Source organism: Primulina tabacum, chromosome 17, assembly GCF_025594145.1.
Source record: "Primulina tabacum isolate GXHZ01 chromosome 17, ASM2559414v2, whole genome shotgun sequence".
In the NCBI taxonomy this organism is placed as follows: domain Eukaryota; kingdom Viridiplantae; phylum Streptophyta; class Magnoliopsida; order Lamiales; family Gesneriaceae; genus Primulina; species Primulina tabacum.
This window is the reverse complement of record NC_134566.1, coordinates 762298-775375: the sequence shown is the minus strand read 5'-3', so window position 1 is coordinate 775375 and position 13078 is coordinate 762298. Positions and strand designations below refer to the sequence as shown.

The 13078-nt window shown below is 34.4% G+C and overlaps 2 protein-coding genes across 3 annotated transcripts; both read right to left on the bottom strand.

Annotated features, from left to right (window-relative positions):
* Positions 1–352: 352 nt before the first annotated feature.
* On the bottom strand, positions 353–4241 carry LOC142531438 (E3 ubiquitin-protein ligase RGLG2-like). 2 transcript variants are annotated; one of them, XM_075637553.1, is made up of 12 exons: positions 4105–4241; positions 3084–3320; positions 2859–2943; positions 2643–2783; positions 2447–2560; positions 2270–2367; positions 1981–2060; positions 1761–1866; positions 1524–1651; positions 1238–1418; positions 781–837; positions 353–660 (listed from the first exon to the last, which is right to left on the bottom strand). In XM_075637553.1, the coding sequence occupies exons 2-12, from the start codon at positions 3306–3308 to the stop codon at positions 580–582; spliced, it is 1296 nt and encodes a 431-aa protein (XP_075493668.1). In that variant the 5' UTR covers positions 3309–3320; positions 4105–4241; the 3' UTR covers positions 353–579. The 2 variants fall into 2 exon arrangements, with proteins under 2 accessions (XP_075493668.1, XP_075493669.1); XM_075637554.1 differs by lacking the exon at positions 4105–4241 and adding an exon at positions 3943–4082.
* A 6389-nt stretch (positions 4242–10630) lies between these two features.
* On the bottom strand, positions 10631–11827 carry LOC142531741 (uncharacterized). Its single transcript, XM_075637991.1, has one exon. The coding sequence runs from the start codon at positions 11825–11827 to the stop codon at positions 10631–10633; it is 1197 nt and encodes a 398-aa protein (XP_075494106.1).
* Positions 11828–13078: the final 1251 nt, after the last annotated feature.

The window sequence follows — 13078 nt, the reverse complement described above, 5'->3', positions numbered from 1 at the left end:
ACTGTTATATTTAAACTCTTAAGTTTGATCACCGAACTGACTTAAACATCAAAAAGACTACACCAAAAACAATTATGTTACCCTCTAACGTTTGTTCATCCGCGCAGGATTCAGCCGGACCACAATTAGCTCGGCCATATTCAGATCGATCACCTCATTACCAAAACGTCTCTGCTCGGATAGCATTAAAACTGCAAGGAATACTGAAGTATTTGGCTCACCAGACCGAACTCTAAGATATACAATTTTTGGTATCATCACAATCGAATTGATATGATTATATAAATAGTCGTCATTCTTTTGGGGAATCAAGAATCAAGCAGGAAGAAACATGAGGCAAAGTTCAAGTATGTAAGGCAAGCAAGAATTCATTAAACAACGTAAAATCCAATTACATAATTAATGTTAGATACAAGTTCGACAAGGGATGTGTTACTTCTTATTTGTGAGAAAAATAAGATAGAACGCTTCAAGAAAATGTTTGATTGAAAACAACTATCCAGATCATGAGCTGTATAATTACCAGTACGAGGATTGATTAAAAGCGATTGAAGAATTTACACAGAGAGAGAGCTCTATCTAGTAGAGCTTTATCCTCGTCTCAATGGGTTGTCGGCAGATTGGGCATGACGAAAGGTCTTGTGCACATTCACAGCATGTCTGTTGACGACAAGAGAGGAGCGATAGGGCGAGACCGAAGAACGAATGTGGAGTCGAAGAATTTAGTTAATTTAGCTCTCAATGTTAGTAATGAGTAAAGTACGAGCAGTTTTTTTATACCTGGTGTCCACAGCCAAAGGCCATATCCTTTGGGTCGGTAATGCAGATGGGGCAAAGCTGTCAAAGGTCGACAAGAAATTATGAGAAAATATTCTATATAATTGTATTTGGATTATAGAATTTCTCAAGCAGGCAAAATCGTCAATTTTCAGATTATGAAAGCAAGATTTTTGTTCCACAAATATATGAGTCAACGTCATGGATTGCAAACGAGAGGATAACATGTAAAAAAATGTTTCTATCCAAATTAATAGATTTTGGCTTACGAAGACAAGACAAACAACTCCCCCAGCCAGAATGTTTCAGCCATTCAAGAACCGTGATATACTTTCTAAATGTGCTCATCGAATTAGATGAAAGATTATGAAGAGTGACAATCATACAAGAGCAGGTAACTCACAACAGAGTAAAGAGCAGTTTGAAATCCTTTTGGTAGAGAAAATAAGAAGCATATTACATGGTTATCCGAAGTGTAGTTCATAGATTGGCTGGAACTAGCAACTGAAACATTCCCAGTAGAAGAAGGTGCACTTGGTTGGAAACTACTAGAACGAGATGGCTTAGATGCGGCAAAAGCAGCTGTCCCGTAGAGAGGAGGAGGGAGAGGAACCCTATCTGCGTCCTTGACTCGAGAAGCACTGAACCAGAAAAGTTAAAGAAAAATAGAAGATTGCAACATGAATAAATTCTCATGAAAGAGGAAGTAAATAAAGAAAGCAATTGACTCGGGCTAAACAATTTACCCAAGAATGTTCAGCTCCAGAGTGGCTTTATACTGTGAAGGTATTTCCATTAAGGCAGCAAGTGAAAACGCGGTCTCTTTTCTGGATGGCTCCATGTTTTTCGACATTATTTCTGTGAAGTTTACGAACTAGAAAATAGGCAAGAAATGAGAGGGGATCAGACTAAGGTCTTAGCAACATATATCTTTATTTTCTACTTGTAACCAAGAAACAATGAGATGGGGTGAAGTAACTAGCCTGGAAATTGTCAAACGCTCGAGCAGGAATATTATCATCAAATTCTTTCATCATATCCCATGGCCCATCACCAACTCCCACTAATATAATGGACAACGGGTACTTACTGCAGTCGAACAATAGGATGTTGAAAAATGGCTAGTTTTAGATCACAATTTTAGCACAGAAGTTACAAGAAAATATTTATCTGACACCGAACCATAGACAAGGATGAAAGTACCTTGCTTTGACTATTGCATCCACAGTTTTCTTTTCTTGAGGACTTAATTGTCCATGATCAGTGTCAACACTTCTTGTGACCTGTAAATCAAATAACCTTGAAAAATAAAGATTTACAAGGTGAGCCATCTACTTCTCAATGGCAGTTACGTCTGGAGATGAATGGATATCAGGTGTAGAAACATTCAGACGTAACTAGACACTTGCATAAAATAGACACAAATAAGCGTATGTATGAAGTCTCGGAGAATCAAATTACACATTTGATCTTGTCCTACATAATATGCTACCTGTCCATCAGCTATAATCAGTAAAACGTGGTATTGGCCGCCACTTTGCTCTACAATACTTATAGCCATTTCAATGACAGGAGCAAATGATGTTGGTCCTACAGAGACAAGATGACAACTTAAAATGAGCACCCAAAACGAGCACATGAATAAAAAAGGCTGAAATTGAACTCAAACCTGCTAGTCGTAACTGAGGAACTAGTTCTCTATATCGAGTCAACACTTCCTCAAACCCATCACAAAATCTTCCATCAGGAAAGAAGCTGAATACTTCTTGGTCATGTGTTGAAGCTGTCAATGTTAAGAATGGTAAGTTCTCCATTTTCTAGAGTGATAAAAGAGTTCAAAAAAAGAGTTCTGAAAAGAAAAACACCATCTCCGAAACCAAAACAAGGAATTAAATTATCTTCATCGAATTTGGAAAGTGTTCTTCCAATTATTGATATGGCTTCTTCATAAGGATTTTGCTCATCTGCAATGTGATGCAAACTTCTCCGGTGAAATGATTTCGCACCTGAAATTAATGAATTTCAATTACACCGCATTGTAAATTCTTCAAAAGCACTTTTTTTGGGCACAGATGACATACCTGTCCACTCATTGCTCTTGGTGAAATCAATACCAATGATTAAGTTAGAGGATTCCAGACCCGCACGTGCTAAGGCCTCAGTGACCTACAGAACTCAACATTCTAATGGTTGAATGATGCAACAGATAGTTTCATATCTCAACAATAGAAAATAATTCAAATTCTCAAACCAGCAATGTCACAACATTTTATGTCAGTACGGGGATTTTAACAGCATAGTTCTACCTGATCTAAGTTGCTGTAGTTGTCATCTATTCTCAAGTACTTCCCCGGATTTCCTTTAGATTCATGGGGTGGTGGACCGCCGTAGGTTGAATGTGGATATTCGTAGCTGTGACCCGGTTGAGCATGTGAAGTATGTTGACATCTTTGATGTGTCAATGAATTTGAACTGGATACATAAGATGTATACCGACCAGAAATCGATCTCTTTGAACTCTTGCCACCCATGAGCTCTTGAACCTATAGAAGTAGATTGTTATGAAAGGAACAAAAATAAAATTTTACGGAACAACATTTTCACGCTTAGCAGCCAAAGCAACAAGGGCCACATTTTGAAGTGACTTTTGTAGCTAGCTTTGCCTAAAGAAAACATCAGTACTACACGGTTAATAGAAACATCAAAAGAAGAAACTATAATAATCAATGTTCTGATGATGCTGATCATGTTGTTTCAAGTACAAGGTATTGGAGTTTTGGTCTAATATGAGTTTAGGTATTGGATAAAACTTATCTAATTAGCTTCCACTTCTTGAATCACATGCATCCATGTTTTGACAACCATGGTTCAAATACATCATAATAAATTAATTTGAATCTTAAAAAAATAAAATTATAAAATCATATTTCTGTCAACAATCATGCTGAAGAAATAGAGCTATTAACTCCCCAAATATAATGATAAGCCATAAACCAAATCCCAACTGAAAAGTAAAAACAATAACAAAAGTGAACATTATTACGGAGCATTAGAAAAACACTACAAAGATTACTCCTTTTAACTTCTTGAGTATCCAATAAAAGTTGAAATTTCCCACATTACTAGAAAAAGAACAATAGAGGCATAAAGAACCAAAATTTATACGGAAATCACGCAGGAATTCAACGAAAATCCAATAAAAAGATAAACCCAATAGATTGAATTATAAAACTTCTGCCAAAACACAGAAACATAAGAAAAAACAAGAAATAGAAGAGGCCAAAATCTTGTTCTCTCTTTTTCTTTGAAAAAGAGAAATTTCTTTACCTTGTTGCCCAGCACTTGCACTTTTGTAAGTGAAACGATAGAAGCACTAGTTGGTGGAGAGTGGAGGGTACATGGTTTTGTCGAAGGGCAGTGGGGAGTCACATGCGATTTCACCACTACTGGCTTTTTCTCAGAAGTTTCACAAATAAAACTACTGATGGTAAACGTTTTTTTTACCTCTCATATAAATCTGCAACAAAGAAAAATTACTTTCAATAAATTCAAATAAACTTTTCAAATTTGAGTCGTGCATTTTCCATATTAATTATTTTCAAAAGAGTTATTCCGGTATTCGAAGATAAATTATCAAATTAATGCATAATCAAATGAAAATAGCTTAATTGGTAAAAGATCAAACTAGAAAATCAATTTTACACTTATCAAATTAATGCATAATCAATTGAAAATAGCTTAATTGGTAAAAGATCAAACTAGAAAATCAATGTTACACTTTGTTTAATTAGCATTAAATTCAATATCTTCTTTAAATTCAACTAAATATAAATTTTATTTTTCAAGATTATTTTACTTCACACAATTACTATAATCAATTTTAGTCTTCAGTTAAATTAATTTATCAAAATAGTCTTTTTATCATATCAAATTACATAGATATGACGTATTATTTAAACTCTATTCACCATCAATTTCTTTATCTCAAACTCTTTATTTGATTTTCGCAATTTCTCGAATAATCTTATTAATTTCATGCATTTTGACATAGAGTGGTGATAATTTGATATAATTCTTTTGTCGAGTATCATTTTTATGAATTTTATTTTTTTGAAGGTTTGTTGTGCATACTCATAAATTGTTAGCATGGAATAAAGTAGAGACTTAATTGAGATCATCATATTTTTGTTTATATTTGTGTAAACTCACATTGATATAATTATTATGTTTCATAATCATGGTGATTGGTGATTTTGTTTATATTATTTTAGATGAGCAACAATCGTAATTATATTATTATAACCTTGGTGGTTTCGTATGCACTAATTCAAACTAACAATTCATAATTTTATTAAAATATGTTTATTGATATAAGTAAGTAGTATTAAAAAATTTAATATATTATAAATTAAATTAAATAGAACAACTGTTAAATCAACTCTTAAAGAAAAATAGATAATTAAACAAATGAATCACGAAAATGGAACATGTGTGTTCATAGAAAAAATGTATTTTAGGATTTTTTTTTTAATTAAATAAGACATAATGCAAAATGTGCAATAAAAAAGATCATTTTTAAAATTATGACTTTGAAATAGACTAGAATAATCAATTTTTCATTATTATTTTATTGATTAAAATTTTATTATAATAAATAATGAATAAGAAGAAAGTTATATATCATATATCTAGAAAAATGTGTCAGTGAAATGAAAAAGATACATCTCTTTGAAAAAAAATGATAGCGTGTGTAGGCAAAAACACAAAACAATAGCACTTGATTTCGCTCATTGAATCTACTTGTATGATTCTGCTTGTCGAAACTTTTTGTATTTAGTTTAGACATTTTTTTATTAATTTCATTGTTTTTACTTATAATTTTAATTAATATAAATTATGTTAAACAAAATAATACATATATGATTTTTGAGTTTATATATATGTGTGTGTGTGTGTTTTTTTAAATTAATATTTATAACATGTTTATGTAATGAGTATGATATATTTATTATAATATATTTTTAAATAAATATAAATTTATTTTTATAATTTTAATCAATACAATAATTTTGAAAAGAAAAATTGTATCTAGTTGAATTCAATAATAATAACAGACTTAAAAATAATTTAAACAAAACGTAAAATTGACTTTATAACTTGATCATATACCAATGAAACTATTTTTAATAGTTCATATATCAATTTGATAATTTATCAATAGCTTGTGTTTCAAATAGACTTTTACTCATTTTCAAAATTTTTTTTTTACTAATTTTCAAAATATTTATTTTTGTCTATTCAAATTTAATAAAATCTAAAAATCATGTTTTTAGAGGTTCAAACACATGCTATATCTGAAATTTCGAACTCGTGTTTTATGAAGTAGAAAAAAATATGTGAAATATATTTAATTAACTTTAATTCCCTTTTCTAAGTATTTGTTTAAGTGTGCAAGGTTGACACAAGTATTATGATGGTTGAACTCTTGGGAACTTATTATGTTGTTAAAGCTGCACCGTTTGATCTAGTTGACCATGTGAATAGTAAAAAGAGGGATGTCCGATTTAATGGATAAAACTGTCTCTTTTGGGCATAATTTTAGCGGCAGGGTAATGGTAAGGCTGATCTCGAGGGACTGAGATATCACCAGTGTGACGCACGACCCCAAAGATGTCTCTACAAGGAAATATGCCTTCAACAACACTCAAAAGACAACCGTTTTATTGAAAAACCGTTGTGTTTTTACTTTTAACAACGGTTTTAACAAAAACACTTGTGGATTAGAGTATTTTTTGGACATACAACAATGGTTTTTGTTAAAACCGTTGTGGATTAGCGTGTTTTTTGGACAAACAACGGTTTTAGAAAACAGTTGTGGATTAGCGTGTTTTTTGGACAAACGACAATGGTTTTAGCTAACCGTTGTTGATTACCGTGTTTTTTTTTTTGAGAAAAGACAACGGTTTTAGCGAACGATTGTTAATTAGCGACGGTTTTAGAGAATATTTAGCGACGTTTTATTAAAACCGTCGTAATTTGTAAAATAGCGACGGTTTAAACAAAAACCATAGATAATAACGACGGTTTAAACAAAAACCATCGCTAATAGCGACGATTTTTGATTAACCGTCGCAAATTGTCTATAAATATTCGTGTTTTTGGTCCAATTTCCTCCACACTACTTCATATCTACAATAAATTTTTCTCTCTTAGACGATTTTAGTTTCGATTTAAGGTAAATTTTTTCGCTTCAATTCTTGGTAAATTTCTAAGTGTTAGTTAAAATCATGAATATTGTTAGCTTAGTCAGATTGTATGTTTTTTGGTAGATTCATTAAATTATAAAAGTAATTTTTTTTTATTTTACTGAAAACATTAACGACGAATTATGTCTAAACCATCGCTAATTAGCGAAGATGTTTCTCTAAACCATCGCTAATTAGCGAAGATGTTTCTCTAAACCATCGCTAATTAGCGATGGCTTAGTCGAAAACCGTCGCTAATTTTAGCAACCGTTTAAGATAAATCGTCGCTAATTTGAGCGACGGTATGTAATTAGCGATGGTGACGACTTTTGAAAAATCGTCGCAATATGATAGCTACGACAACTGTTTAAAACCGTTGTCGTAAAACGCAATTTCAAAAACACTGTCAGTTACAAGAGTTTTAAATGACATACGACAACGGATAAAATCCGTTGTCTTTTAGCGTTTTTGTTGTAGTGTGTTCTCGAACTCACTTGCCTAACAGTCCGGTAATTGGCACCCACATCAGTGCAACCTCTCGTGTCCACCTATCGCTTAGTACGAGGCTCGACGCTGTCAAAAGTATAATGAAAAAAAGTTGCACTGTAACGTCCCGAGAATTTGAATGGTCACGTAAACCACATGCATGCAAGTTGTTAAATTTCTTTGGTATTTTAATAAATTGTTTTAAGGTTTTAAAAGCATTTTTATTTCGTTAATTTGTGTTTAAATATTTTTATGCATTTTATGCATAATTCATGTATGGTAGAATTTAATTCATGAAATTTTAAAGGTTCATTCATTAAAGATTTTTAAGTTTCATTTCGCGCTCGAACGAGGAACGGAGACCGGAGAATTTTCAAGAAAAATTATTTTATTACATGATTAATTTTTATTAATTAATATAAGGTGTTTTAAAGGTATTTTTCAAGAAATGAGATTTTATTGGGTATTTTGACCCGCATGATTTTATTTTAACCGGTACGTAAATTTTATCAAATCGGGGGACTTTTTGAGGGTTCGGCTAATATTTTCAAAATCTTTCCAACACGAAATATTTTTCGGGAGTATGTTTAGATTCAATGGACCTACTTTTAAGTTTATTGGACTTAAAATTCTTTTTAAAATCTTAAATGACAATTTAGGACCCATTATCTATTAATTAACTAATAACCTAAACCTACCCTACACCTAATAAATTGAAGCAACCGACACTCCTCTCCAATCACTCCATTCTCGCACTTTCAGCAGCTGGTTTACAGCAACCATTTCCAGCATAGCCATCGGTTCCATTGGCTTTCACTTGTTCTTGCATCAAACAGTTCCCCAGCGCGTTCGATCTTCGTTGTTCTTGCGTGAAACATCAGCAGGCACGTATTGTATCATTATTTCTGCATCATTCACGTCGTTATATGCTGTCATGTGTGTATTATTTATGCTTGGCTCGGTATTTCATGATAAATTCTCATGGCTTCGGTTTTCATGATTTAAGCTTGCATCTTCTTGGCATCTCACGTTTTTTTAAGGGTTGCAAGGGGACTGTCGATCTGTGTTTTTGGGGGCGATCTTGCTGTGTTTAAGGTGAAATGGTAAAGGAAGTCTATGGAACACTCGGCTATGGGTGAAGGCCGATGGCTTCATGCATGTGGCTAGGGTCTTGCGTGATTTGTGTGTATGGTTTGGGAGAGATCGGTTGAGCATGGACTGAACCACGCCGTGGCTCGATCCCAGCCAAGGAGCCGACCCTTGTGGGTCTGTGACGGGGCTGGGTGAAGGCTGGAAGTTGCTGGTCTTGACCCTTAAGTGGTTCGACGGGGTTAGTGCACGGTTGGACGTGGACAATTCGAAGGTGGAGTGGTTTGAGTTGTGGGCACGTCCGTGAGTTTGGGGGCTTAGGGCATGGTTGGGTCGGTCCAAGGGGAGGTCTGTGAGCTAGTCTTGGTCCTAGGATGGTTTAGTTCAAGGCTGGTCCAGCCCGGAGTCGAGCTAGGAAGGAAATAATCGAGCCTTGTTGGGTTAGTGTTGGAAGCAAGTGTGCTGGAAATTTCCAGCAACATTTGAGTTTGTTTCCATGGGTCATTAGTGATCTGGAATGGAGGATTTAGTGGCTGGTCAAGTGGGTTTAAGTCACGATTTAAGTTTGGGAAATTTTGGTTAAGTTTCGAGTCGATTCAGATAAAAATCGGGACCCCGGTCTAAGTTTTAAAACAATTCGGTTAAGTTATGACATGGACTCGAGTTTACGTCTAGGAATGATTATAAATATGTTTTGGGATGTTTTAAGGAGTTTGGTAAGTTTCGGATCAAAATAATGAGTTTTGGTTTTATCTGAGATTTAATCGCCGCACGAAACGTTAAATTAAAGAATTAGTTGAAACGCCTAGATTTAAGATTAACAAAATTATGGAAAAGTATATTTAAGCTCAAAAAATGAGTTTTTTTAAATAAATATTACAAATTTTAAAATTTTTTTAAAAAATATAACATATATAAAAATTTTGTAAAAATATAATAAAGTGGGGTTTCAAACCCCACGTTATGAATGAATCCTGACTTCTTTTTGCATTCTCGAGGAGGTGGCTTTGAAACCCCACCCCTTTCTTATTTTTCTTTGTTTATCTTTTTTTTATTACTTGCATGGGCCGTCACGTGTTCATGAAATGTCTGGACCGTTACATCAGCCATCAGCAGTGTATAATGTTGGCTATCGACCATTGATGCAATATGGTTTTCACACTCCAGATGTTGCTAGTAGTGTATCTCTCACTGAGCTTCTAAATTCTGACCATCGACAGTTTGATAATGAAGTACGTTCATTTTATCACGAAATGCGTCCGAACTATTTGAGTTCACCGATTCCTTTCCATGGATTTTCCGCCCCTTCATCTGGTTTTGCTCCAGACAATTTAAACAGAGATCGTAATACAGAGACATATCGTAATACAGAGATGGAAACAGAACATTTTAACTTGCGAAGAAGTGTACGAGTGCGTATACTACGCGGTTGCGGCACTGGCCATTTCTATTACTACTAATATTAGTATATCATCTATGCATGTTGATTTCATATTCTCGTCAATCGTAGTTTGTTATTTTGTTTTCACACCTTTATTTTGGATTGTTATAATATTTGTGTTTGAAGGATTTTTTAAGTAACTATTTCTATTTTTTATTGTTTTGCAATGTATTATTATTTTAAATGTATTATTGAACGTGAAAACAAAATTCTATGTTTGAAAATAATATGATATATAATGGCATTTGTATAATATATATTATACAATTACAATTCATATATTTGAAAATATTGTTAAAAAATACTATAAAAAAATTTATTTACAAAATGTTGACTTATATGTAACCAAGTTGAAAATTTAATGTATTTTCTAATACAGATTTATATTTACATAAATCATATAACGCTATATAAATTTATTGACAAAATAAATAACAAAGACCAAAGCAAATAATCAAATATCAATTACAACCAAGGCAACAACTACAATTATTTAAAGACCGTTGATATTACACACTTAATATATAATCACACTTAACTTGCAACACAATTATTAATATTATTATGATAAATCACACATGAAACTCCATGATTATGACATGCCACCATGTGCATAGGTTTGTCTCTCTCTTGTTGTTGGTCGATCCATCTCATTATGCAACCTTGATGTTCTATGTCTACCAGCTCTTCGTTTTTCATGTCGACCTTGATTATGGTTTAATTCAAATTCTGCGGCATCCCAATATGCTTCATCTGGTATTGGGATAAATCTTCCTTCATATGTTTTAACATATTGGTGCATATTAAACCACGGCTGCATTAATTCCATCGGGTCCAATCCGTACCACTTTGCTGTACATATGGCATGAGAGCAAGGTATTCCAAAAATTGTCCATTTCCCGCACGAGCAATCACGATTACTCAAGTTCACAACTTGTACATGTTCATTGTGTCCTAGTCGTCCCCGTGTTACTACGGATGCAGATTTGTCACTGATTTCGTATCTGCTAACACTGTGATTGCTTGATTTGAATGACCATTGCTCGTATTTGTGGAATGCAAAATCAGGCCACGGTTGGTTGTTTGCCACCATACATGCAATTCTTTCTTTACGGTCAAAGAAATATTTTACACAACGTCCAATTGTTAACTGCACAATTGCTGAAATAGGAAGACGTCTTGCACCCTTCAACACACCATTCAAACACTCGGACATATTTGTCGTCATCACACCACGACGCCACCCACCATCATGGGCCATCGTCCACTTCTCACGTGAAATCCCAGACAAGTATCGATAAGCATTCGGGTTATGGTTTTTAATTACATCCATTGTGGCATCAAACTTACGTATCTGATGTTGAGTTCCCGCTCGCCAACACAGATCTTTCAAATGAACATTCTTAAACTGATTGTTGAAATTTGAGAACACATGTCTCAAACAAAAACAGTGTACCTCACGAGGCGGTTTGAAAGTTGGTATATCATCCACAGCGCTTACGATAGCCCGATGCCTATCAGAGATAACACATATACCTCTAGCCCCACGAATGACATGTTTGCTTACATTATCAAGGAACCATTTCCATGAGTCGTATGTCTCTTCATCAACAATCGCAAAAGCCAATGGCAACACCTGATTTTTTGCATCCAATCCAACTGCTATCAACATTTTGTGCTTGTACTTGGTATATAAATGGGTTCCATCGATGCTAATAACCCTACGACAATGTTCAAACCCATCGATGCACGGTCTGAATGCCCAAAACACATAGTTCAAAAACTTCATTGTTGGGTTATATGTATCAATATGGTTCCACTCAACAATAGAGCCTGGATTGTGCTTCACGAGGCGCCCATATATCTCAGTAGTCGTCAAACAGAAGTTTCCCATGTTCTATAAACATTCTCAACAGCTCGCCTCAAGCTATGCCATGCCTTGTGATACGAAATATTGTACCCAAATTTGTCCTTAATTAGTTGCATTACATATTTGATTTCATATGAAGGGTCACAACGAACGATACCCACAAGAGTATTTGCCACCATGTTCATGTCCATATTATGATTGTCAATGCCAACATGACTAGAGATACATGTGTGTGACCCACCATACTTAGTGATTTTCCAATAGCCCGATTTCACCTTCAGTGATGCTCGAAGACCCCATTGACATTGCATAGCTGAAGACTTATTTTTGCAGCAAACTTTCCAAAACGTTGGCGAGCTTTGGACAACACGGTACTCTCGTCTTGTAACCCTAACAGAGTAGTCTTTAACACTTGCAATAAGTTCTTTTTTGTCCTTAAATACCATGTTAATGCACAACTCGCCTCTTTCAGGGTTGTAATAGGTGGTGCGACTTGCATATGGGAGATCTGGAGAATTTGGAATTTGTTCATCATACACTTGGCTGAAAAATGGTGGATCTTTATAGGTTATCGGCCTATCCGTTTGAATATTGGCAAGCACCGTACCTTGCCTCCATGCTTGAGATGATGTACCCTCATTTGGAACTCGTCGGTTATTGACATCATGTTCACATGTATTATTGTCATAATATTCATCACCATTATCATCTTCAGAATCGTTGGAAGGCGAATCTTCATCACTATCCTCATCATGGTAACTATCCATAAAGAGATCGCACCTCGTTTGTTCGTCATATGGTGTATATGCACTAGACTCCCATCTATGCCCATCATCTGGCCATGGAATGGTTTGTTCAACTACATGACTATTCACACATCGATCCCAATTATTTGGTTGTTCATCTTCACCCCTAACAACATTTGAAGTTCCTCCTCCATCATCGAAACCCATTGTACTCAATCCTTGCGTAATACATGGGATGTAGGCTTCTAGATTATTGGAACAAACATTATTTGGTATTGGCTCAGACTCAATATACAAATGTAAACACTGTAGATCAATCTGAGATGTCATAAAATGTAAATTTTCGTCATCTTCGAGACAAAGTTGAAACTCTATTCTATACGTCATCTCCATGTAGACATATTTAGTAGACACCTTCAGCTTG